The following is a 26373-nucleotide window of genomic DNA, read 5'->3' as shown; positions in this document are numbered from 1 at the left end:
CCCCCCGCCCCCTCCCCCTCAGCCTCTCTAACCAGAAGTGATGGGAGTTGCCATCTTTGGCCCCAGCCCCATGCGCAGGGAGCAGGAGGCATTGTGCAAGGAACTGGAGGCATTGATTGAAACTGCTGCTTGAGAAAGCAGAAAATGCTTATTGAGCAAATGCACCTATATGTGTTGGGATCGATCTTGCGATGTCTCTGCCAAATGCACAGCAGGAAGACGGGAGGCGAGGCCCAGGAAACCAAACGGACCCAAAAGTCAGACGGGAGAGAGTGCTGCGGGAACATGAATACCTGCTGGGGACAATCAAGGCAAACGTTCAATCTTTATTGAAACTGGGTTTTATTTCTTAAACCCACCAACAATAAGTGAGCTGCTGAATGGTTTGTCTTTTGTGCGTCCTGCTGTATAATGACGGCGTCTACAGTAACTCAGTTGGATGATGCCGACTGCAGCGTCTTTCTATTGATGGCGATGCTTTTTCTCCCAGAGCTGCTGCTTCAAGACAGGATCAACAGCATTGGGATCATGTACACATTTTCCTCTTTATCTCCGTCTTTGATTCTGCTTTTTCCTTGGCCTTTCCCTACCTCAGGGCAGTACTTCGGATTTACATCAGCATCTTGGTTGCTCTTTTAACTTGAGTATCATACACAAGAGATACGATAACAAATAATAAATCTGCTCCTGAACGTCTACGAGAAATACGATTTTCCATCCTTCCGTTATCACCCTTCGCAGCCACTGTGTTTGTCTATTAAAGATGGCAAGACGTCCTCTTTCCAAACCTTTTGGTGCAAAGTGCTAATAAATTAATGATCTCTCTTTTGCACTCTAAGCTTTCTTTAAAGAACATTTCTCTTGACAAATGGGTTTTACAATATGCAAGGGTATAGTACTAATATTCCATTTACCCGAGGAGATGATGACAAATTGAGGAACGGTCCTGACGACACCCGGGTAAGAGAGGGCATCAGTCTTAATGGGGTCAAAGGTCGTCCCGCAGGAGGTGCTCTTCATGCCTCCGCTCTCCTTTGTCCCGGGTCACTGGGAACGAGAAGGGTGTGTGTGTGTGTGTGTGTGTGTATGGAGGTTTGAGGGAATGAAGGAACGTGAGCACATGATGTAAGGTATGGACGGGGGGTGACGGACGACATGGCCTCCCCTCGCTCGCAGTGTGTACGCGTGTGTGTGAGCGCGTCCGTGCGCTTCTACGGGTTTCGCCAGCGCGCAGCAGAGTAACGCGCTGATGGACGAGGAGCACCGTTTGCCGTTTCAGCAGTGGAAGTGCTTAAAGCACTCGGGGGGGGGGGAGAGGGGGGGGTGGGGGGGGATGGGCCATGTCACAGGTTCCCATCCTCGTGACTTATGAACCTGCCATGACAAAGGGGGCTGATGCTGCAGGTTCTAGGGGTGGGGGGGTGGGGGTTATGATATAATAGTCCACGTGATGATGGCAGAAGCCAGACCCACTGGAGAAGAAACCTTTTTAAAAAAACAAGGGATGGTTTACCCATGAAGGCTTTGTTTTGCGGAATCATTTGGGAAATAATTGTGATGTATGAAAGCGTGTGCAGGGAAGGAAATTAGTTGAGAGTAATGGGGACTCATCTCGGAACTATTTAAAATTGTTTTTCTCATTATTTCTCTCAGGCTCCTTGGTGCGACTGTTTTTCCGCTGTCTCTCTTGCTCTCCGTCTCTGCTTTAAATTCTTTCTCTGTTTAGGATTTAGCCTGCGGGAATCATTTGAATAGATTTTGATATTTGAGTTTAAAGCCCACGGTTCAAAACATTTTTTTTTTACACACACACACACACACCTGCCTTGGATTTATGAATTTTTGGAGACAAAGAGACTTGGCTCTCAGCAGGTTATTTGGCTTTATTGTGCGTAAAGAGAGCCCTTACCTTTGCACAAATTGTATTTTTGACTGCTTCAAAATTCTGCCTATCAAGTCAGTCTTGTAGGGCAAATAATTGTCAGAACAAAGCCGGGCAGGGAAGAAAATGAATGTTTTCGGGTCTGTCGTGCACAAGTGTTGCTCACCTTATCCAATACTGTCAATATTTTTTACTCTTGATGTTTATTAGTGACGGATAAATTCATTTTGTGGGAATGAAAAAAAAAGTCTGGGCTCTCGGGCGGGTTAAAAAAAGTATTTGCCGCATCAGTGCTTTGGGCATAGCTCATATGTGGGGATTTGCGCCTGTAATGGCACTTTTAGAGTCAATTTACTGGCCAAAGTAATAACCTGAAATCAGAAGAAAAGAAAGGTGAGATAGACGCGAAAATGTCACAAAACAGCAGGAAACCTAATACATGTCTCCTCTGTGTCGGTGGTGAGCTGGGTTCTAATGTAATGAGACTTCCGCTATCGGGGGGCCCGTCAAAACGTCCGCTGTGAGAAAAGTTATCTGTGCCTGCGCCTCACTCCAACCTCCTCTTCCCGACTCGCCCTCCTCCTCCTTCTTCAATCTCCTAAATGTATGTTGCTCAGGCTTAATTCTGAGACACAAGCGTGACGTTGATAAGGCCTCTACACGTGGATGAAGCCTTTCGTCGCCATGGCACCAGGGTCCCCAGTAGCTAATACTGTGTGCTAATCACGGTCCTTGTGTATATGCTAATGCGGTAGTGATGGAGGTGTAATAAGGTGGCCTCGTGCAGGTCAAAATAAAGGCTATGGCACGGTGGAGCATTGAGAGAGGTCCGCCGTCAGTGTGTTGGGAGACGACCCAAGTGTTAACCAGGTGAATCAGTCTCAGCAGGTGTTCTGCCTCCAATAGATGATGGAAGCACCTGCTTTGAATTCACCGATGTGTCGAAACGTCCCCGCTGTCCTCGTCTTTTAAGAGCGTCTTTGGAAAAAAGTAAGGAAAGGCGTTACAAGGAGGATTTGGCTGATATGTTGAGTTCCTTTCTTCCAAAAATACTGCATATCCAAATATGAAATTAAACCGTCAGAATTCATTTCGGCTCTTAGGTAGCATCACTAAAGGCACTGTCTCATCACACACAGCTTCACGGCTAAAGTAACCTGTGTGAGGGGTACACACACACACACGCGCACACACACACAAATCGAGCACTTAGAGGTCATGTTCGATGGTACAATGGACACAAACTGTTTGCAGTCTATTTGTTTACCAGCCATATTAATTCCACACCCAGAGCCCTGCGGATTGCACTGTTGGATTAAGTGATTGATCCGTCCTTGTTGGACCTTGCTGTTAGGAAGTCTTAATTTACTGGAATAAAAAGGGGAACATGAAAGTAAACAAAATCCAAATTAGGTTGTATTTTTTACCTGATTTTAACTTTGAAGCACGTCGTGAGCGGCACACATTGAAATGAAAAGATGTAAAAAAAATAAAAAAGATATTTAACTGAAACCACAACAGCATCTCAATGTTCATTTAGTAAATTATAAATATATAAAATCGGATTAGGGTTATATTTCATAAAAAGATTACACTTGGATACACCATTGGGGAAGCAAAGAGAAAATAATCGCCTTCAAAGTATTCAAATATTTTGTTGCACATTACATTACGAAGGTGGAGACATCCGGAGAGAGAAGCGGTTGCTGTAAATATATATATGAGCCATTCTGTCCTCTGCAGAGTTTGGTCCGGTCCCTGTGGAGGAGCCGAGTTTCATCCAAAGTTCAGCGCATGTTCCGGCCAGCTCCCTCACTGCGTGGGAGTGTGTGACCGAGGCTGTGCACTGAATGACACTAGTGATGTCTGTGCATGTGTGTGTCATGGATTTATTGTATGTGGTGTCCTCAGCAACGTATGACGCTCTACTGTATCTCACAGAGGAGAACACGAGCTACGATGGCACGTCGGAGCTTCAAGAGGTTCGGGAGCAAGAGATTGAACTTCCTCTGAACTGGATTTGCATAATAACACACAATTAGACAAGGCTCTGTCAATACCGGGCACCGACGCTCATTTGCATGCTTGGGGGGGGGGGGGGGGACATGATTGAACAAAAGCCGAGGTGGTCGGCGTGGCATCCGTGAGCGACTGAGTGACCACTGTCCTCATTTAAATCACTTCAGGGACAACTTGAATGTCAAGTAGTTTAAAGAATAAATGAATAAAAGGGTTTTGTTGTATATTTGGGGAACCGTACAAGCTGCGAGGGTCTCCATAACCCCGTCAGGGATGTGGCACCGTGTCAGCAGTTGGCGCCAGCCAAGGCCCTCCCTGTACTTTTTTCCCCCTGATTTCCTCGGTTTCCGCCGCTGCTGACGTGACGCAGTGCCAAAGATTTCCTCATCGACTGTGTACCCCCCCCCCCCCCCCCCCCTCTCTCTCTCTCTCTCTCCCCCCACCCCAGCTCTGCCCAGTTACACTTGTGGTAATCCCGGACAGCTGCTCAACGGCCACCAGCAGGGGTCCACGTTCAACATTGGAGACAAAATCCGCTACAGCTGCAGCCCGGGCTACGTGCTGGAGGGTCACACCACCCTGTCCTGCCTTGCCACTTCAGCGGGTACTGCTGCCTGGGATTTCCCCCTCCCCTACTGCAGAGGTAGGTACAAGCCACAGTGGGAAAACAGTCAACCAGAACAGGTGCTTTATGGCCTTTTTGTCCACGGAGGATGTTTCAGTCTGATCTAATTCGAGGAGAAAAGCAACAGAAGATGAAACTCAACTAGGGCAAATTTGGATGAAATGCGAACGTTATTTATAAAAGAAACAAATGATTAAGATATAATAGAGTGATGTTCAATTTGGCATCAACTGTGACGCTGAATTAAAGGGTAGTGCCAACTAATAACAGAATGCTTTGTCCGAACGTCCAACGTAAAAGTACAATTTTATCTGTTAACTCTCATAAACATTTTTTTAAACGATAGTATTTCAATGTATGACAGGTGAGGTTTTTTTTATTTTTTTATTCGGGCCCATGCATGTGCACATGCCTTTTGCACGACCTGACACATTTTACACCGTGCTCACAGTGATATCTTATTTACCATGACAGGATCCCGTGTGTTAGCCCACAGTCTGGTGCCTGTGCCAGTTGTCCTCCCATCCCACAGTCAGCATGCACACACCCCCCCCCCCCCCCCCCCCCATCCCCGCCCCCCGCGGCAGAGACACCTGCCAGCGTGTGTAGTTTGACCTCCCATTTACGCTCCTCTTGGAACGCGGTCGACTGTGGGCACGAGCGTGATCCCGGTGTACTTTGTGGATCCGTGCTTTGATGAATCACAGCCGGAACGCCGTCGCGCGTCACGTTAAAACGACTCGGCCGTGCGTGCGTCCACTCGCCCGTGTTTTCCGCGTGGCCGAGCGGTTTGTGTCAGTGCGCCCGCTGAGCGGAGCGCTGAGACTCGGTGCCATCTGCGACCAGGCCCGGGGAGTCAGGAAGCCCACGTTGGATCGCACATGGCTGGGTACCACGCGCCAGCCCGGTCCCCCCCCCACCCGCCCGAGCTCATGCACAAACATGCACAAGCCCGCACTTCACATTAAAAAGGGTTATTTCTATATCATTATTTTACACTTTGAGGGGCTGTTTCTTATCATTTGCGCGGATTTGTGAAGTACTCGCTCGTCTCAACTTCTCCTCCTTTATTTTCCATAATTATCTCTGCTCCTTTCTGTGAAACCGAGCGATTTCATTCTCCTCCTCCACGCCTACCCGGGCCCCTTCCTGGAGGGGAGGGGGGGGGGGGAGAAAAGCTCAAGCACCAAAGGATGCGACGCTACCTTTTCAGCAGAAATGACATGACACAACAACTATTAGAACCAAGCATTTTCCTCCTATGATTAATGATGGCGTTCCAGTGCCACACAAAAGTCCACGTGTTCTGCGGAGTGCACTTCAAAATTGCATAAGTGTGTGGATGATGTCACTCTAATTATAGATCCTTCCCAAATGTGTAAAAAGCAGAGCTGATGCCGCGCTTTCGCAGCAGGGGAAGAACCTTTTTGGCACCGTCGGGTTTGTGAACTCAGGAGAGACGGTGTGCGTGCAGACGGACACCAACGGCACATCTACCGTTTTGTGTGTCCCGTCTCGTACTCATCAAATTGTTCTCTCGGCTATGATGTTAAAAAACGCCATCACTTGTCACGGGGACACTTAAAAGTGATTAAACATCACTCTTTTAGTCCGCTGCAGACACTCTCACTTAACCTCTAAAACGTAGCTTCTCTAGAACAAGCCTGACTACTGACGAGCTGTAAATGTCACTGCAGTGACTACAATATCAAACGCACAAATCTCTTTATCTTTGGTCTGTGCACATGTTTTTTTTTTTTTTTTTTTTTTTTACTACCTCGCACAAAGGCCCTCCGATGTGTGTGTGTGTTAAAGCTCGGTTTCAAGCTTCAGCTGTGCGAATGTGCGCTGCACGTGAACATAAACAATGGCGTGATGCTTCCACGTATCTTGGTTACCGTGACACCCGGAGGAATGGAAGCAGGCCTGAAGATTTTGTACAGTTCGACCTCTGGGGAAACATCATGGCATCTACAGTTCACTTGGGGCAACGCTTGATGAGTTTAAACACCTCCCATATTGCACGCGTTTAACGGCTTCGCCGTTTCATTTTCCTTTTTTGAGAGGTTCCACCGGCGTGCAGCAGGGGAAACGCAAAAAAAATAAATAAAGGGTCTAGAAACCCCTCGGAGTGTGAAGAAAAGGGGTCTCGTGTGGAATCTCAATGCACTTCCTCGTCCTTTCGCCTGTATACCGTCCACTTCCCGTCACTCCCCCTGCAACGCTCACCTGTCACCCCTCTCTCGCCGTCTCCCTCCCCCTCATCGTTCCACCCCCAGCCCCCCTCAGCCCCTCCTGGCCTGTCACCTGTCATCTCCCTTCATCCTCCGTCTTTCTTGCCCCCCCCCCTCCGCCGTGGTTTCCCCCTCCCCGATCCAAGTTCACACCTCACAGGTTCCCGCTCGCCCGCACGCTCGCTTGCCCTCCCTCGGGCGGGGGGGGGATTGGGAAGGGGTTGCCGCGGTGACAGGTAGGATTGATGATAGACAGGGGGGACGGGCGCCTCTGAGCTCTTCCCCCCCCCGCTTTGAAACGCCTCCCACGCAGCGAGCCGGGCCTGAAAAAAAGAAATTCCTGGCGTGGGGATCTCATGCATCGGCTGTTTGTACATCTTCCAAAAGCAGGAATTGCATTGCAGACACCACACGAGCCTCAAAAGCTGCAATGAGCGCGTCAGAAGCTCGGAGGAGGGAGTTGAAACGCATGCTTTGTCACTTAATGGTCTCCTTAAAGCGGCGTCGAGGACGGCGAGCGTTCGGGTTGATTTACATAAATCTAAATGAATCAGACTTTAATCAGCCCCGCTCCCACGTTGCATCACGTTGCATCACGCGCTCTGCCCTGCTCTGCGCTGGCGGTAAACACTCGGAGGGAGGGGGGGAGGGGGGGGTGGGGGGTGTGTCTCTCTGGCCTGTGGCGTGAATTGCAGACAGAGGAACAATATGCTGTAAGTCATCGCGCCTTTTCCTGCTCCTGAATTTTTAAATCTGGACTTTGGCTGGTGGCAAAAAAGACAATTTAAAAATGATAAATAATACATATTTAGAAAGCACAAAAGGATCTTGGTAAAAAAAAGTTATTCACTTCAATGAGCCCATCTACGTCTAATACGGAGTCATCAACAGTACTTCAACAGTATCAATGACGGCCATCTTGATGTTCGCTAAGTGGTTTCTTAGCTTTATCTGTATATAAATCTTATACATTTATGTAATGCCTTTATTCTCCAATGTCTTTTTGTTTGGAAATTCTGGATAAGGCCTCTTTCAGTTGAGGAAGTTTTAGCTCTTCCTATGTTTAAAAGTGAGCTTGTTACTTCAAAAGTGTTGCATTGTTGGTCATTGTTGGTTGTTTTAACTCCTTTACATTTAGCTTATTAGCCTTTTATTCCCTTACCTCTCCTACTGGTTCTCTTTCCCTGTATGTTTTTTTTTTTTATCCCTTCAACACACGTCTACAGTTATATTTGTGAACATTTCCCTCCTTTCTCTCCCCCCCCTGTGCTGCCTGCAGCGGACGATGGTTGCGGCGGAACGCTGCGGGGCCAGAGCGGGGTGATCACCACCCCCAATTACCCCGCTGACTATAACAACAACGCCGACTGCACCTGGACCGTGCTCGCCGAGCCGGGGGACACCATCGCCCTGGTGTTCTCCGACTTCCAGCTGGAGGACGACTATGACCTGCTGGAGGTCAGCGGCACGGAGGGCTCCTCGCAGTGGTGAGTCTCTCTCTCTCTCTCTCTCTCTCTCTCTCTCAGTTCACCGGTTCAGCACCTGCCGAGAGGCGCTTAAGGAGGTTGGCTGTTGACTCGGTTCTTTTGAAACCATGCTCGAAGTGACTGTATCTATAAATGCCTGCGGTGTGTCCTTGAAAGAGCACAGGCAGCGGGCATTATAAAAACATTATGTACTAGTGTTTTTATCATAGTATAAATGATGTATAGATGGATAAACTATTATTTGACATATGGTTTTAGTGTCATTTGAGCGCTCAATCTTGGTCACAGAGGCCGAATCCCTCACGAAACATCCCCAACCAACTCTAATGAGGAAGAGGTAGGATTTCCTGGTGTCGGTGTGGGTCTCTCACCATCTGTGGCAGCTCCTCCTCTCTCTGACAACTCTCTCAGCTCAGGAAGTAATTAGTGAGCTTGATTACCACCGCGAGTCGTATAGTGTTGTTTCTCACACACACACACACACACACACAAGCAACACACACACACACAGTTGAGCCCTGTGGGTAACGGACAAACGTATTCACACTTTCAGCCAGACCTCTATGTACTTTTGAACTTGTGCAAACAGATGTACTCATTTAAACTCTCTGTTCCTGCCTCACCCTCAAGGTATATATAATTTTTGTTTTAGGCCTATGCAGGTGGATCGATGCACTTTCTTTTATCTTGGGCGGAATATAAAAAAAGCAGGTTTGGTTTCTGTCACATGCAGGAGACCGGCGGTGTGGATGAACGAGAAAAGAGAGAGAGAGAGAGAGAGAGAGAGAGAGAGAGACTTTGAAGTTGCAGCTACAGGCAGGAGGTGACAAAGCGTAGCCTCGGCTGAGCTATTAAACACTTGAAGACGCACACGGGGAAAGACAGAGGGATGACGGGGATGACTGTTGATAGAGGAGAAGGGTTCAGAAAGAATATATACGACGAGTAATCTCGGAGTGAGATGGCCCCTGGAAACTTGTGTCATTTTCACTCATTCACTCGTTAGTTAAGCAAAAACACTTCCCGGGGAGAACTTGATCGAGTCTGAGTGATCTTAAAACTGAGAATTGTGCCTTGTAGCCTGATATTAAACTCCCTTTGAAAATTCTGTTCGGCCAACTGCGAGCTGATTGCTTCCCGGACTCCCACAGACTTCAGACTTTTTTTTTTCTCACATTTTACGATGTCATCAGCTTTTTTTTCCCCGCACTCTGACTTGCTCTCTGCGGTCGTACTGAGCCGCCGAGTGTCTACTGAGTCAGTCCTCTTTTGTGCCGTTCGGTTGCCATGGGCACCTATGTGTGGGAGCACCTGCAGCGTGGCTTCGCTGTTAAAGAGCAGAGTCAAACAGCGGGAGGAGAGGGAGGAGAGAGCGAAGAGACCGAGCATTGGCATGCGATACAGATTGCGAGCCGCAGTCGGTCGGGCCACGTTGCAGGGAAAAAGCAGCATGTGGGACGACGGAGACGGTGCAGACTTGTAATGACTTGCTTCTTGTTGTTTAAACCAATATGTCTCAACGCGCTGGAGTGGATTTTTTACGGTCAATGTATTGTTTTTCAAACTTTTGTTCAACTTTTTGACTTGACCTCTGAGGTCTCCGAGTAGTTCGGTATCTATGATTTTAGCGTTAGCAGGTAGGGGGTCAAGCAATAAGAATGAGCACGCACCAAAGGTGGAGCGGAGGTTGGACCTTTCAGGGGGGGGGGGGGGGTGGACGTGGGAGTGATGGATGGGTGGGGGGGGGGGGGGGGGGGAGGGGGGGGGAGAGTTAACAACCTCCCAGCTTTTGGCCAACTAGAGAGGTCAAGAGGGGTGTAATGATGCTGCCTGAAACACACACACATGCTCTGAAAGCCTCATGGAGGATTGTGCTCTCTCTCTCTCTCTCTCTCTCTCTCTCTCTCTCTCTCCCACCATCAACATATAATTGGACCAGTCTGTGATTTAATCACACTCATTTGTACGGGGTTAACTTTAAGTTTAAAGTTTGCTTTTCCGTATTTCAGGCCTGCTGTTAACTGTAAATTAGAGTTTTGCAATCCAGGCCAAAATGTGTAGTGTTTGTTTGTAGTGCAAAGAAAGAAAGTGATCTTGTCTTTCTTCTTTTTATATATAACCTAGACCTGTATTGCTTTCTTTTTTTGTCATATCAAACCTTTTATCCGTTGCTGTCTTGGGTGTCTTATCTGAAGCCCAAACAGGTATATCCTTAAGGCTGATCAAGTGGCAGGAATGGATGTGCTCTTATTTCGCAGCAGTAGAGTGTATATGATGTTTGAATCCCACTAGCTGCTTGAGTATAACTGGAGGGGGGCGGGGGGGTCTAAGAGCAGTATTGATTGATACCTGACGGACAGGTTGAGCGGTCCGATGGACAAAGAGAGGGCCGGGGATCAGGGTCAAAACAATGGCTCTCTGATCGATCCACCACAGCAGCTCCAAACGAACGCGGGTCGGGGTCTGCAGGCCCCCTGCTCCCCTTGTGGTGTGCGTGCCGTAGTCGTGAGGAGGAGGAGGAGGAGGAGGAGGAAGAGGAGGAGGAGAGAACAAGCCGGAGTCGGCAGCATCCATCACCATCCAGAACGTCACCCGGCGCATGTGTGAATCTGAACCTGTTCCCTTTACGTTCTTGTTTACCTTACCGTCCCATTGCTTCAATTGGCGCTCCCCCCTGGATTGAATGTGGCAGTGAGAAAGGTTGGTGAAAGTGTCAAGTGAAAACCACCTCTCATCTGCATCACCTCTGACGGCACTTGCTTCGCCATCAGACTGTTTGCATCCACATTGATTTTCCTCCTCATCACCATCCACTTTGAGTTAATGTAAATAACGCTCGTACCTCCCTGGTTGCTACCAAGTGGGACTTGCATCTATTTGACTTTTGCACAGGGCCGTACTACATTCGGGGGACGCAGGTAGACTTCCCTTGAGATGTTCGGAAGCCACCATTGCTTAGTTACTGTAAAGAGACAGTATAACTCGCCTTACGCTGCCTTTGAAACCACTCGGAATATTGTCGTCACTCGCTGGGCTCAAAGAACAGAGAGGAAAAAAAAAAAAAGGCATTCTGTTGAAAACAGTGTCGCATCACAGTTCGATGCTTGCACCATTTTACAGAAAGTGTTCCCATACAAAACTTGTATCTTTGTTTTTCCGTTCCGGTAACTTTTGGAAAACTCTCAATCCCTGGAGGGATCATCCTGCTATCTTTTCATTTTTCATGCAAGCCTTTGCTGACAACACAAAGCATCCTGGCACCTTCTTTTTTTTTTTTTTTTTTTTTGTTCCTTTTCGGGGGGGATTTGAGAGCCCAACATGTTTGGATCCCTGCAGGTCGCCTCCCATCCTTTCTCCTCTTGCCTTTTAACCTCATACCTTACGGACTTGAGACACTGACATTTAGCAGGCGTATGGATTATCCCTGCAGAGCTGATATGTATGTCAGCTTGTCGCAACCCTCGGAGGGAGCGTGTCTCTGTTTCTGAGTGAGGCAGGAAAGAGATAAAGAGCTGTTGCAGGAGAGTACAGAACACTGGATATATTGATTGGCTGTTAGGTTGACTCACCTGAGAGCGAGTGAATCTTCTTCGGAACAGCTTTCTAAGCCCATGGGCGGTTTTCTCCCAGCTTCCGATGGGAGTTACAGCGATATGAGTGCGTTTCGTTTTTTGTGAAGATGAATGCCTCAACTTTTTGTTTTTGTGTTTTCAAAGGGAGTTTTTCATGTTGATGCTCCTGAGATTTTAAGATTAAGTTTCCTGCAGCACATATTCTGTTATTATTTACCGGAGTCGATCCACTGTCAGAATTTTTGTGAAACGGCGTACAGGTTTGCGTAAAACCATTAACGTCTGTGCACTTATATTTAAATGGGTTTATGCGCATGCCAACTGCTGTTTACCATGTGATTTAACACACTCCATACTCTCCCACTGGGATCCAGGGGCTGCCCATCAATCAAGCTATTGGCCCGCTTTTAAGAATTTCCTTTGATAATAAAGTCGCAGTAAGAGTCAGCGCGGACGTGATTTGTTCCAAATTCTGACCACTGTTGGCCTGGCAGCACAATAACATTTGTCTGCCCACCTGTTCTCCCCAATGGCCCCCGCTTGAAAACATCATTTATTGAGCATTTGGGGTCAGCTATTTTCTGCAAGGGAGTGCAAAGCATTGGCAGCGTACGCAGGGGCACTTTGCATAGATGTGTTTCCAAATGGATCCTGTACCTTGTCTGTATGACTGTTAAAATACATCCCCCCCCCCCCTTCATTTTTCATGCAGTGTTTCTCCCAACGCGGACTGGTGAAGTACAGAACGTTTTGAGTCACGTGTAGGATGTGAGTTCCCCCCTCTCAAACCCCCTCGACACCCCCCCATTGGCTTATCTGCTACGTGGGTGTCATAAAGCGCGGATCATTTGATCCGGGTGCCTCATGAAAGTCTTTATCCTTTTGTCAAGCAAGAGAATCGAGAATGTTTACTGTACGTGGTGCTTTGTTTGTAAGAGTAGACTACAGATAATCCACGGCGTTTGATCTCGGTAAAAAAAATTCCAGATTCCAGAGTTTGAGACGCGACCCAATGCCTTTGTGAAGGTTTGATTCTATTTGCGCGTTACTGCTGACTCATGTATTGCCCTAACTTTGCATGCCTGCTGCAATGGGAATGATATGCGTATATACATATATATATATATATATCTGAAAGCCAACAACCATATTTCTCTACACTTTACAATGGAGAAAGGGCGCAGAGAAACACCTCATTGCTGATGTGAGGGACGGTATTGAAGAGCCCTGACGCATCGCCTCAAATACAAAAAATACAAAACAGATCCCATTGTGAGGGGCTTTTATATACCAGCCGCAGCCATCACGTCCTCTGCTCTTGCTGGATCTGTGTTCATTTATATGTCTCCCCCCTATTTACCACCGGACTACTTTTTCCTCCCTATGCTCCAACCTGCAGATGACTCAGACCTGCAGCTGATCTTGCTGCGAATCTTAAAAAAAAAAAAATGTCACCTTGTCCAATATTGTCCCCTCGTGGTTGCAGTTGGGCCATCCTATCGTCAGAGGGCTGTGGCATAGCTCAGCGTTTGAAAGCGCTTTGAATTAATAACACCTTTAAGGAACACCTGCACACACTTTACTGACTGATTTGATGAAACGCATCAGTGCCGATGTTAACTATAAAAATGTCTTTGCATATCGCCGTGAAATCTACGGTCGAAATTAGCTGCAAACTGCATCAACCATTATGAATCTGAGCTAATGATGAATGGGTAAAAAATGACTACAATAAGACCAGTAACAGCTTTCCAACTCCTCCTCCCAGTCCTTTGCATTAGTTTTAATTGTTTCAATTGTAAATGTTTACATATTTAAGAAAATGATCCCTCCTGGCTTGGCATGCAGCAGTTGTTAAATATACTACAGGTGGATGCAATGAGTCCGCTGGATGACAAGGAAACGATGGTCTAAAGCCTACATCTTATAGATATATTGTTTTGAGCATTTTACAGTGGACGGGAAGAAAAAAGGATCAATGTTCGGATTCTTCGGTTATTAATATTTTCGGGTAGAACTTGATGCTTGTGTGTAAATCCAGCTCCTTTCCAAAAGCATTTCAAAAGGTCACCCCTGCGTTCTTCACTCTTTTCGTTCCGCAGTGTCAGCTTTCAACATCTAAAACCATAGTTTGGCTTATCAGCCGCGCCGCGCTTGACCAAAAGATCAATAGCTATCTCTCCGCTGCAGCCCCTTTTTGTCTGAGTCAGGATTTATTAACAGCGGCACTTGGTTGAGGACTCAATCTGCAACTCGCCATCGATCAAAACTGCAGTTACGGTGATCTCTGCCCCACGCGCCGAGAAAGGCTCCAGCGGAAACATTATCTCCAACACCTGGTGCCTCGCTGCAGATTGGCTCAGCCCCATCACGCCACACTTTGTTACTTCCTCCGTCAAATGGCTCAGGGCTAAGAGCTTTTTCGGTGGGGAGGGGATTACGGGTAGCAGAAAGCAAGGTTAGTGGAAATGGGCTGAGGCATGCCCATGGCCATTAAACAAGGCACACGAGTGGGGGAAACGCCTTCTCTTTTTCGCTTTTACACGATGTTGAACCTATACACCAGCCTGGGATGGCATTGGGTTTGTGTAAGCATGTCTGGTCATGTGTTACCTCAGCCACATCCCAGTGAGAACAGAGGACACGCAGAGGTCAGAGGTCAGATGTCGCGGCCCTGATCTCTGTCTCTTTTTAGTCGTGTTTACCGAGCATCACATTTTACAGTCCCAAAGATGCAATTTGTAGACCGAGACATATTTGAAGTCATGCAATAATAACTGTGATGATGAAGATGATCTCATTCAAACACTTAGTAAATTTGATCATCCTGTCTACTAAATATCTCTACTATTTGATTGATTGTACCAACCTTGATGTTGTAAGTAAGGATCAGCGTAGTCAGAATTACAATCAATCTCTTGTTCCTCGCGTCTTTCATCTTCTGATGCTTCTTTTTTTTTTTAAACAAGAGTTATACGCTTGTGTTTGTTCAGCAGCTTCCACTGATTATTTATCCCACGGCCCGCGTTGATCCTTTGATCCACTTCCTGGGTCAAGGGCCACTGATCTAAAGAAGGGCGGCATGCTTCAATGCTTTTTTTTTTTTTGTTGTTGTTACGGTGGGATCAAAAGATAAAAGACGGTATGTAAATCAAGTTTTAAGTGCGTCGCAGTGTTTTCTGCCGGATTGTTGTAACTTTAATCTTGGCCCGCCTCCATCTTTGAAAAAAATGTGACGCCGCCAAGTTTCACAGGGACCGCGAGGGACGTCACACCAGTCAATTAATCAATCACAGTAATTAGCCAGGACGGAGCAAGAGGAGCGGGCTGCGGCGAGGGGTAAAGCGAAGGAATGGCGTCGCACGAAATCAATCGTCCAAATGCACGGTGCACTCAGTGGGCTGCTGTGGGGGGGCGCGGAGTGCGGCAATTGGATTGTGAAAGCAGGGGCGGCGAGGACGAGTTCACTCGTCCCTTTTAATGCCAAGTCGTTGCCTTGCATCCTACTGTGTAATGGCAACACACACACACACACACACACATGCACTTACCATGGTTCTGCTGCCGCGGCAAAAACAAATCTTTTTTTAAATGAGGGCGGTATGTAGTCTTAAACACTACATTAGGGTCCTGTCGTAGAATAAAACCCTTCAGTTAACCAGAGGGCTAAATTCTGTGTATTTTCAGGGAGTGTTAGCTTAGAATCTGCTTATTAACCTTAATAGAAAAAAATGACATGGTAGATAGAAAACTATTTATGTTACGCGTCATTGGCTGCATCAGTGAAATTATCTCTATACACAATATACAAAAAATCTAGCGATTTGCAGTGGCAGCAGGACAGTTTGTCGGTGAGCATGGACGGGGACGTCACTGTCACTGCCGTGGCCCACAGCGCGTCCCCGTTACCTCCCTTTTTTTTCCCCCCATAGATCGACTTGATCAAACGTAGGAGCAAAGGGCGCAACCACACAAAACGCTGTGAAAACCCAGCCCACTTGAGAAGAAATTCAACGCGACGACGTTGAGCCGAGGGCGCTGGATTATTCCTTTCCAGTTCAAATCAGCTCGCTTTCGATGAATCAAGCGCCATTGTGTGGTTGATGCCAGCGGAATATTCCAGCTCTTTAAGAGACGACGGCGCTCTTTTCTGCTGTGCTAAAGCCCTTTAACTATGTCTGGAACTACAGTAGAATCCGCAAAATGAAAACAAACAAAAAAAAACAAAAGACGGATGTTTTCGCAGAGCAACGCGGCCACCTGTAAACTTGAGTCTTACTGACTCATTCCAGACCCCCAGGGGCATCGACGGGCACGCTGACTAAGTCACTCTCGTCTTTCTGTGTGAGTGAGTGTGTGTGTGTGTGTGTGTGTGAACACTCAGTATGCGTTCAGTTCAATACTATGATATACTGTATATTGCATCTTTTTTATATAAGGAGTTATTTCGTGGCTCGGGAGCTTAGTCATATTTGTCTTTTTCAATTCTCCTACTCAATGCAAACAATGCTATTGTTTCCTCAGGTCATATATCAGCAAAATTCATACAGTTACAGTTATTTTAATCCATTACACCCCCTCTGTAAGTAAGCTGTTGCTTGGTAGGGATTTCTGGAGAGTGCTAGAGAAGTGCTTGCATTATATTGATGCTATAGTACTGCAATCTGTCTTAATGGCATTCACCCACAGACAGAATGATAAACATGTAAAAATAAAAAAAGACTGGCAAAAACAAGTTTAACCTCAGCAAAACTGTAATATATTTCCCGATGACAGGGCTTTCCATTTGCAACAAAAATCCCCATTTTTTCCAAACTCCCTGCTTTCTTGGAATCGTTCTAAAACGCCACAGTTAGACAAATGGAATTGCAGCGTGTTGACATTTAAATACTGAGATGAGGGTCGCGGCACAGCAACAAGCCAAGCATGCAGGTCGCTTCCATTTACCCCGTAGCACAGGTTATCACTCATCTCGGGCCAACGCGTGAACCCCGTTCTGGTTTCTCCTCGACACCGAGGCTGCCTGTTCGCCTCTCTTCGGGTTTTTTTTTTTTTTTTAATTAGATGGTTCGATTAGAGAACATTGACGGGGGATAGACAAGCAGAAAAAAAAAGGAAAAATAATTATAAAGGGATTTGTCTGGTCTGAGGCTCATGCGTGCAGAATCGGCTCGCTCTGCCTGGCTCTATCACTTGCAGATCAGTGTTGCCAATATCACAGTGTTATTAGCTTCACTATCTTGCCCAACTGTGTGATAAAGTAGGATTATGGGAGGTGCTGTCGCCAGTGAACCGAGGAAAAAAAAAAAAAAAAAAAACAGCGTGCTTCTCCTTAGCGTGGCTAATTAGTGCGCTCTTTGCCTGGATGATAGATACCAGCATGGAAGCTGGTCCGTTGACACCAGGGCAGTTTTGGAGACTGTAGACTGAGTTTTGCAGCTCGAGAGCAGATGAGTGAACACGCGACATTATCTTTGAACATATTAAATATGCCTTTGCGTGCAAAAACAGGTATTACTATTAGATTGTTGAATAGGTGAAGCAGAGTGTAAAAAAAAAGCCCTGTGTCCACACCAATTAGTCATGCCAAATATGTTAGTTTGCTTCTCAACACTTTTTTTTTTTTCCCCCCATGTAAGTGTGAATATCAAGGGGCATATTGATGAAAATGAAAGCAACCAGACGCTTTGGTTAATAATGTGCTGCTGTGAAATGAGTCTCAGCGTTATGGATTGTTGGTGCTTACCACTGTAAAATCTTTGCACTGCAAATTGGAATGAAATGTGAAACTAGACGTGCCTTCCGTGCCAGAAAAGACTAAATTTGACTTGGAGAGATGGGTTCTGTCTCTCTCTCTCTCTTTTTTACCCTTTCCCCTTTGAGTTGCTACTGCTTACATACTTGATCCCATTAGCAGAGCTTTAACTTTGAAGGCTTTTTAATGTTTTTTTTTTTTTTTTTGTCAGAGGTGAAAAAGGCATTTTCAGCCCTTTAATGTGCTATAAATAGTTCCATCAGAGCAAGGCAGATGAATAATGTGTTACTAAGGGATTATTCTCCCCTTTACTCTCTTGGTTTGGATGCCCCAGGGAGGGGGAGGAGGGGGGGGGGGTGGATCGGCTATAGGCTGTACTAAAGCAAATACATTTAGTTCCTTTGTAGCAGCCATCCTTTTGCATACAGTGTGCTGACACGGTGTATCTTTGGACTCTCACTTCTCTTATTTCCCTGTTCATCTCAGCATTTAGCGGTCTCGGCCCTTCATAACAATGTTCCCCCTGCCAGCAGCCTCTTCCTGCAGGATCATTAATTGGATTACTGTAAGCTACGCCATTCTATTCAGTCCCTCATTAATACTTCTAAAAACAGGGTAGTTTGTGGCTCACAGGTCACATGCTGCGCGTGCGGCTCTCTCCTTCCCGCGGTCCAAAGACATCCTCTGGTGGTTCAGGACAACTTGTGACTCTAAAGCCTGTACATGACCGCTTCTAAAAGCAGTCATTGGCGGACTGTAAGGAGGCGCGGATGGCCTCCGATTCATAGACGGAGATCTCCGTCACCCTGTCCACTTTGTCTCTCGTCCCCTGCGACCCGCTGAGGACAAGGAGATGAGTGATTTGCACTGCACCATGTTTCAGACAATCGAGAGTCCTGTCTTCTCTCGGTCCATTTGTCGCGGTTGTTCTTTGGCCACCTGTGCCGTGTTCTTGGTTCCAACCCCCCCCCCCCCTGGTCAGGGGCTCAGAAAGCCCACAGCAGATTAGCACAGGCTTTAGCTGTGGCCCTGACATCAAAGGTGCACCGGGTAGAAGAGGGGAAAAGGCAGAGGAGCAGCCAGCACTGGCACTGATGTGGAAGGTGTGGGGAGACGAAGGACGTTTGAACGAGGCGGAGTAAAGCCCTAATCACTGTGTACTACTGGCACATTCAGAGCGGTGGCATATTAATTCTTAACATTAACATTTTTGTGTGTTCAGTGGAATATTAACACTTTGCACAACTCATCGGAGCAAAACCATTGATGTTCATTTTCAGAATTTTGAACTTTGAGTGGATGAAACAATACTCATCCTTTGGGAAAATCAGATCATTATATTTCTATAAAGACAAATACCAAATGCAAATATAGAAAACAGGAAATATGATATTTTGAAACTAAAATCTACAATTTACAAGACAGCTGTCAGTATTTGTTTATTATTGATATATGCTGACAGCAAGGTTCTCTTTCCAAAGCCTTGAGAATAAAAATACTTTTCCTTGATCTTAATTGTAATACATAAAACAATCTTGAATACCGAATTCACTAAATTGTTTCTGAATACATAAAACGGAAGACAATACCGAATCCCCCTGCTCGCCCCAAAAATAAATAAGATGACATGGAAAACACGGCTAGTGGTTGATGGTTTGTTATGGCATTCACACTTCCCCGAGGCAGCCGTCCCTGAGCCAACCAGGCGTGTGTTCCCTAATTATCAAGCACACCCCGCTGCTCAGGGAGCTCCATGGCAGATCCCACGACAGAGGGAAGTGTGAAGATGAAGTCACACAGAAATGCATGCAGCCCCGCGCACACCCACACACAGTAAACATTTTTAGTTTAGAAGATATTTGGGTGCTCATGGGCAGGCCATTAGAGTCACACCGTGTGTTTAACTGTAACTAATTGAGTCCATAGGGAATGCTTGTCGTTATCGAGCTTTATTTCATGAGCAAAGAAAGGGTGAAGAAAGAAAGACAGAACTTGTACATTCATGCATTTAATATAATGTTTCTTTTTTTTTTTCTTCAGTTCAGGGGTTTTATCTACAAAACACTGTGCGAATATCTACTTGTCCGCATCTCCTCTTCGTAAAACGCGTGATTGAGTCACATGTCCTGCCCCGTAAAACGCCCACATTCAACAATAAATGGACATGTCAACTTTGGAGGGCCGTATGCCACTTGCATTGGGTGGACGCTTTCAGGGTTGTGTTCAAAACAGCAATTTTGCACGTGAACACCTAAATAGTAGTTTGTTTGTTCATGCAGAGTAGCTGTGATTCAGGAAACTATTGATGCTCTGCAATGATTCAAGCCAATTTGGTTCAGATTTGGTTCACACAAGCGACGATTATAATTTCATCAGCTGCAGCTGTCTCCCTGTCGGAGTGTGTTGGTGGTCCGGCCCTCTCCTCTGTGGAATTTGAGTTTTTCCAAGTACCCCTCTTATGGACAACACGTGACTCACTAGCACAAATTACACCGCTGGTTGGAATTTCTATGATGACATGGATCAATAAGTAACGTGTCTCGCTTCAATTTACAGCCTCAGTCTTCCTTTGTGATTTCAAACTAGTCCGTCGATAACCGAGGAGCCGTGGGTCAAAGGTCACGCGCATGTGCACTCGTTCATTTTCCCAGTGTGCTCGCACGCAACTTTAACCCCGGTCTGTTTCCATGTTTTCTCTCCATTTCAAGCCATAGGTTATTTCAATCATGCTTAATAACAGACATTATGTTACACTGAATTGTCAATAAATTCCATGCATTTCGGATTCTAGATTTCTTTTGAACGGCTTGAAAATGGAACATTAATGTCATTTTATTCTTAACCTGTAACCACAAAGTAAAGCCCGTCTGTTTTTGTTAGTGGTATTTAAATATCTGGATCATGTAAAACTGGTTACATTTAAAAACATTTTTTTTAAACATACCCCCCAACTTGAATAACATGAATATGACCAACCACTGTATGTTGTACCGTCACCTTCATCTGAAATTTCCCTGAGCATTTGGTCCAGTGCACTACAACAACTTTGTGTCCCAAGAAAAGGTTGCACTGGTCTTCCAAACCACCACCTTACCTTTTAATATCCCCCCACACACACACACACACCCCCCCCGGTGACTGTGACGGGATAGCTGAGCCCGGCCATGGCCGTGTGACTCGGGGGATATCTGCATACCGTACTTCAGCCTGTGTGACTGTGCCACCGCAGGCTCCGCGCGTCTGTCAGGAAAGACTGATGCTGATTGACAGCTTACACAAGGTCTCTGTCACAGCCACTGTAATCACATCCACCGTGGAAAGGCTGAGGCACACTCCGTCTTTGATGCACTCGTGGCCTAGAGGTATCGAATACATGAAAGATATTTCTCTTTTTCCCTTAAATTAGTCTTGATATGGGGGAACTCAAGTATGCTGTTCTGTGGGCGTGTGGTGCAGTGTTTTCGTAGACGCTTCTGTATCTTTGTTTTGTTTTCCACAAATAAGGTTTTCTGATCTGTTTTTTCAAAGGACATAGGAATATCTTTTTTTTTTTTGCTGCCCTTATGCAGAATCATGCGATGCATGTTTATATTACTGTTTAGTGGGTATGTATGTATTGACGTATGATCAATTATCCACATCCAACATTCTTACAGCTGAAATCTCCTTTATTTTGGCGAAAATAATAGTACTACCTGATTTTGCTATTTGCAATCCTTTTGTCTGTCAAAAGTAACAATAGCCAAGTTCAGGTTTTGTAGAAATAGGCTAGAATTAGTTTTTTTTTTGCAAAATATTAATGACTTCTAAATGCTAGGTATTTGATTTACATAGCATTAATCTGAGGAATAGCCTATGTAGAGTATGTATCATGCAACTATAAAAAGTCCTTTCAGGCTTTGATTCCAAAGAAGTGGGTTTAGTAAATAGATATTTTAATTGGCTGAATTACACAGAAAAATGATTTTCTTCTAAAAGCCACTCCATCCATCCACCCACCCAACCCATTTGATTCCTTTTAAGTACTCCCTTCTTGGGGCGCCAATGTTACAGAGAGAAATTAGCCACGGACGTCGCCGGGCTGCCATTAGGCTACTCATGTCCCAATTAACTAATGATACTGCTGTCACCCTAATAAAGTAGTCCACACTGGGAGTATGTGGATAGGGGCTAATAACACCAAACTAATAAAGTTTGTTTGCATGGCAGAGGCGTGCTGCGACGACTCAACAGTACACGTGAAAATGAAAAGGTTTGCGTGACCGGAATGAAAGTTGAGAGGCGGTTTCAAAGAACGTGTATCGGTGCGTGTGCCGCGTCTGCACATGTGCGCTTTTACATATACATACATATGTAACAATGGTTTGTGTAGCTTTGTGTAGACGTATGAGAGTGGAGGACAGACTGAGGCTTGCAACTTTGACAAAGCAATTCACAACATTGCAACTGAAGCAGCCAAGAACAACAGCATTCGATACCATGTTAGACACGCACACACACACACACACACACACACACAGAGCCACTGACAGCGTGGGCTGCTCTGCATAATGACGAACAACTCCTCTCATTACACTCATCGCTGTCTCTTTCTCAGTCTCATTTTGATTACGCAGAAAGGAAAAACCCAGCTCCACCCCCCCCCCCCTCCCCCTCTCAGTGTGTACACCTCACTTCACTCTTCCTCCTACCTCCCTTGCATGGCGTGGCAGGCTCTCTTCCATGTGGCAGACACGCTGTTGATTAATGCGTTCATAATCACCACGGAGACCAGGAAAGGTGATTAATATGAGTCATTTAACGTAATTAGACCCTCCACAGAGAGTGTTTGTCTAAGTGCATTTGTGTGCCTTCCTGACCAAGGTTTTTGTAATACAGGATGGCAGCAGCTCTGAAAGCATCACGTGACCTGCTCCAGGCTGAGGGCCTTCTCCCCCCCCCCCCCCCCCTCAGCAGACAATGACCAACCAGGATGAGTTTCAGATATTTAGGGACGTCTGCCAGGCTATACTGCACAAATAAGGTCAACATTAAGCTCAGGGCCGAGAACAATTAACATTGGGATGGGTGTGAAAACAAAATGAAGCAGTAGATGAAGAGGAGATCAGGCTCCATCAGCCGGGGGGGGGGGAGGAATATCGCTCTGCTGTATAATGGAAGCTAACTTGGCCCACTTCCACTTTGCCCACATAACTTAAAGGCTGCATTCTAACTGGTGTTTTGTAGTTCAGTGTGACACGCGGAGGGACGATCAAGTAATGCTTTGAAAAGATTGAGACCAAAAGAAAAACCCACCTTGGCACGTTGTGTGCTTTCAGATAACTTTGGCCCAGCTTTGAAGCAATAACCTTATGGGACGGGCTGTCTGTGTCGCTGACTTTTCCTCGCTGGGCTCTTGAACTTAATCTCGTATGGCCTCACTAAGCTCCTACATGGTAATTAATCCCACCATGATGCCTTTTTTTTCATACTACATGTCATAGAACATCTCTGGACTCTCGTATTTACGAATATTCCTCTTCATACATCCATTTGTGTTGATGCTTTTTCATAGACCACATGTAGGAGAACACCTGCCTGCATGCAGGTAGGACTCCGTCTTCCCATCACTGCGTTTGCTTACCTTCACGTATCCCCATCACCTGCTCAGGAAGACTCGCCCGTCAGCATCACCTTCTAGCTCTCGATGGCTGTTTGAACACTTTCAATTCACCATCTCGCGCTCCGCTGGGACGGCCATCTGGTTTTCGGGATTAGCATTTTTTTTTTTTTTCCTTTCTCTTCGCCCACCTGTCTGATCAGATGTAAGCAGTCTGTTCCCCCCACCGTCTGAAAGTGTACGTACACCATTTTTGTTTCTCCTCCATCGTCTTTCTTTTACTCCCGATTCTGGCGTTTGAGAAAGAAACGGGACCCAGCGGGTAAGAGCGCCTTGTCGCATCCACTCGGATTGTGTATTGTCCCAAAAGTGGGCAGCAGATTGACACAGAGGGAGGGATTACAGGAACTAGAACAAATGCTAATCTAAAGACAAAGGGCCAGTGAACGCGGCGGCGAATTGAGGGCCTTTTATATCATGTTTGCATCACCTTCTTTTCGGGGTCATCCTTTGAATGGGTTCACGGTAAAATGGCGGCGGCGGCGGCGGCGACCCTGAAACTAATGAGAGAGAGAGAGAGAGAGAGAGAGAAATACTGGGAGAAGACAAAGAGCGGGGGACAATAGCCAACTGGAAAATGGTGGCTGTGGTTACCTCGACGACCAACCAAAGTTTTCCTCCTCGTAGAAACCCAGAGAGGTAGAAACGCGCCGCGCCGCACAGACAGATGTGGAATGGGGGAGGCCACCGGGGACGGAGGAGCCTGCGTGAGACGAGGCGGGACCAACTGGGGACAGCAAACGTCCATCCAGGGTTCATCCGCCGTTCTGTTTCCCAGCTCGTCAGGAGGAGCTCATTACCGCGCGCAAGAGACAGACAAACATGTTGCCGGGACAGTTTGAATGGGGGGAAAAAATCCCTTTCGCCTTCTCCTCCGCTCAAGCCAGAGTCCAAATGGGCGTTAATATGAATTACAACAGCCGTGGATGAACTAGTGGAGGCAATTTAACATTTTGTGGCTTTTAACATTACTGTGTCACCGGGGCTGAAGTGATTAATGTATATAGTTACCATCTGAAAGACTATTACATAAAGAGTTGGCTTTTAGTGAATGAGGATTTGCTAAGCAGTTGGTTGAGTGGTTATTTAATGAGTGGAAAACACGGCCAAGTTGTGTAGCTACCGGTGTGTAGGCTACAAAACTATCAGCATGCACAACTGGTGACTATTGGACCTGGCAATGGGTTGTGATGCACATGGAAAAAAGATGACGAATCGGTCCATTTGATTCTTGACTTTCATGCGGTAGAGAAATATTTATATTCAATATCAGGTGAACGCAAATGAATACTGTGTCTGAATCGACTCACCGGCGCTGATATTAGCTGTATAGTGTGACGTTTTGGTCGAAGAGCGACTGGCCTTGTATTACTCCATTCTGGGTTTTTGTGTTGTGCTCGTTTAGTTGCTTAGCGATGGAGTTGTTGCGTTTTTGCTTTGGTGGTAATGGTGTTCATGAGCTTCAACCTGAACGTCTTCCACCTATCTGGGCACAAAGGATGAGCACATTGCCAAATGCTCAACTTCTCCTAATCTGGTCTTTGTTACAATTTGAGCGAATTTCCAAAAGGCATTCCAGAAATACGCTGCACTGCTCCACCTGATATGATGTATCATTGCAACCTCAGTTGCGCTCCACTACCAGACTTGGGTCAAGAGGAGCTTTTGGTTCCTTTTAATAGACTTGAATGGCATTTTGTCCACGTCGGTGTCATTGATAAAACTAGCGCCAATAGTCTGTTTGGTCGTACTCATTCCTGCTCAGCTGCCATTTCAGGGTCCAACTGAAAAGATAAAAGCAACTACATGCAATTTCTGTATGAGCAGAGCATTGAAATGATATAAGAGATGACATTGTAGTTGTATGTCGTAATGATTTATTTAGAGTAATTGGGACTTATGAATTCAAAATTGGTAAACAAGTAAAGATATTGAATTTGAAGTTGAGTGTCTTAAAAAGCTCTCACACTTGTCCTCTGTTGATTCAAGCATGCTGTTGTGTGAGTATTTCTGTCTCGTAATGAGAAAAGAAATTCAAATGAAATCGTAACTTAATTTATTTTCAAAAAGAATATTTGAATTGCTGAATTTTTTGGGATATGAATGGCCATTATTTACTTTATATATTTTTTCTACTCATAGTTAATTAGTTGAACTATGCCTTTTTGTATCGTACTACCCTTTAATAGGTGGGAGCCTCGGGCCTTATTGTTTATAAGGGAAAATTCTGACACTGCACTATTCAGTGCCTTCATTATAAAAAGTGCACAGGGGCAGATTGTACAGCAACAGAGGTTTATAAGGCATTTAGCTTTATGAATGCCAGTAAGTTGCCGTAATGGCTTCCTGTTAAATCATGCATGCGCATACTGACCTTATGAACCTCAAAAATCATTTAAAAAATGACGGATACCTTTGGCATTTCTTCAAACCAAAAGTAGCCATTTGAGGTAAGTAAATGTAAAATATTTTGGGTTATATTTTTTATTACAAGGGAAAAACATCCAGTACATCCCAAAACGATTTAACTAATGCAAAACGATTGGTTGGAAAGACGCATTAAAAAGCACTGCAGGAAATCAGCAGGTCTGAAATATTACCCCACCCCCCTCGTGCTGCCATCTAACATGACAAACCATCAGTAACTGTTACCATAGAAACTATAGACCCATACCTCAGTCCTGACATCAATCTGTTGCTGGTCTGCATTGGGCCCCGAGTCAAACCATCCCAGCTCCTGGCATCATCATTTTCTGGTAGCAGTGTTTGAAAAAGTAACCGAATTACTGACTACTCCTTTTAAAAGTAACTAAGTTAGATTACAAGTCACTTTTTTAGTTGCATTCCAACGGCCGTGGCTTCACTCCCAGAGACGCTAGAAATAAATATATATTTGACTATTATTGACAAATTAGTAACGCACAGTGACTTGGACAAGCAACTTTAATCTGAATGCTGGTTTGGACATACAACGTTAGATTACTCGTTACTGAAAATGCTGGTCGGATTAGAGTATCACTGATGACATCACTGTCTGGTAGAAACCTGGCATAATGTCTTTGGACTTGAAATCACACACGTTTCCAAAAAAAAAAAAACCAAGCCAGGTAGCATGCAAAAAAACCCCACGGATGTTTCTC

The 26373-nt window shown here is 45.8% G+C and overlaps 1 protein-coding gene across 1 annotated transcript in view; it reads left to right on the top strand.

Annotated features, from left to right (window-relative positions):
* csmd2 (CUB and Sushi multiple domains 2) overlaps window positions 1-26373 on the top strand; it is a 169179-nt gene that overhangs the window by 42231 nt on the left and 100575 nt on the right. Inside the window, exons 4-5 of the mRNA XM_037474374.2 lie at window positions 4350-4544; window positions 8040-8247. Of these exons, the coding sequence (XP_037330271.2) occupies window positions 4350-4544; window positions 8040-8247 (403 nt within the window). The remainder of the gene's footprint in view (window positions 1-4349; window positions 4545-8039; window positions 8248-26373) is intronic.

This window comes from Pungitius pungitius, chromosome 17, assembly GCF_949316345.1.
Source record: "Pungitius pungitius chromosome 17, fPunPun2.1, whole genome shotgun sequence".
In the NCBI taxonomy this organism is placed as follows: Eukaryota; Metazoa; Chordata; class Actinopteri; order Perciformes; family Gasterosteidae; genus Pungitius; species Pungitius pungitius.
This window is presented reverse-complemented; position numbering and strand designations above follow the sequence as displayed.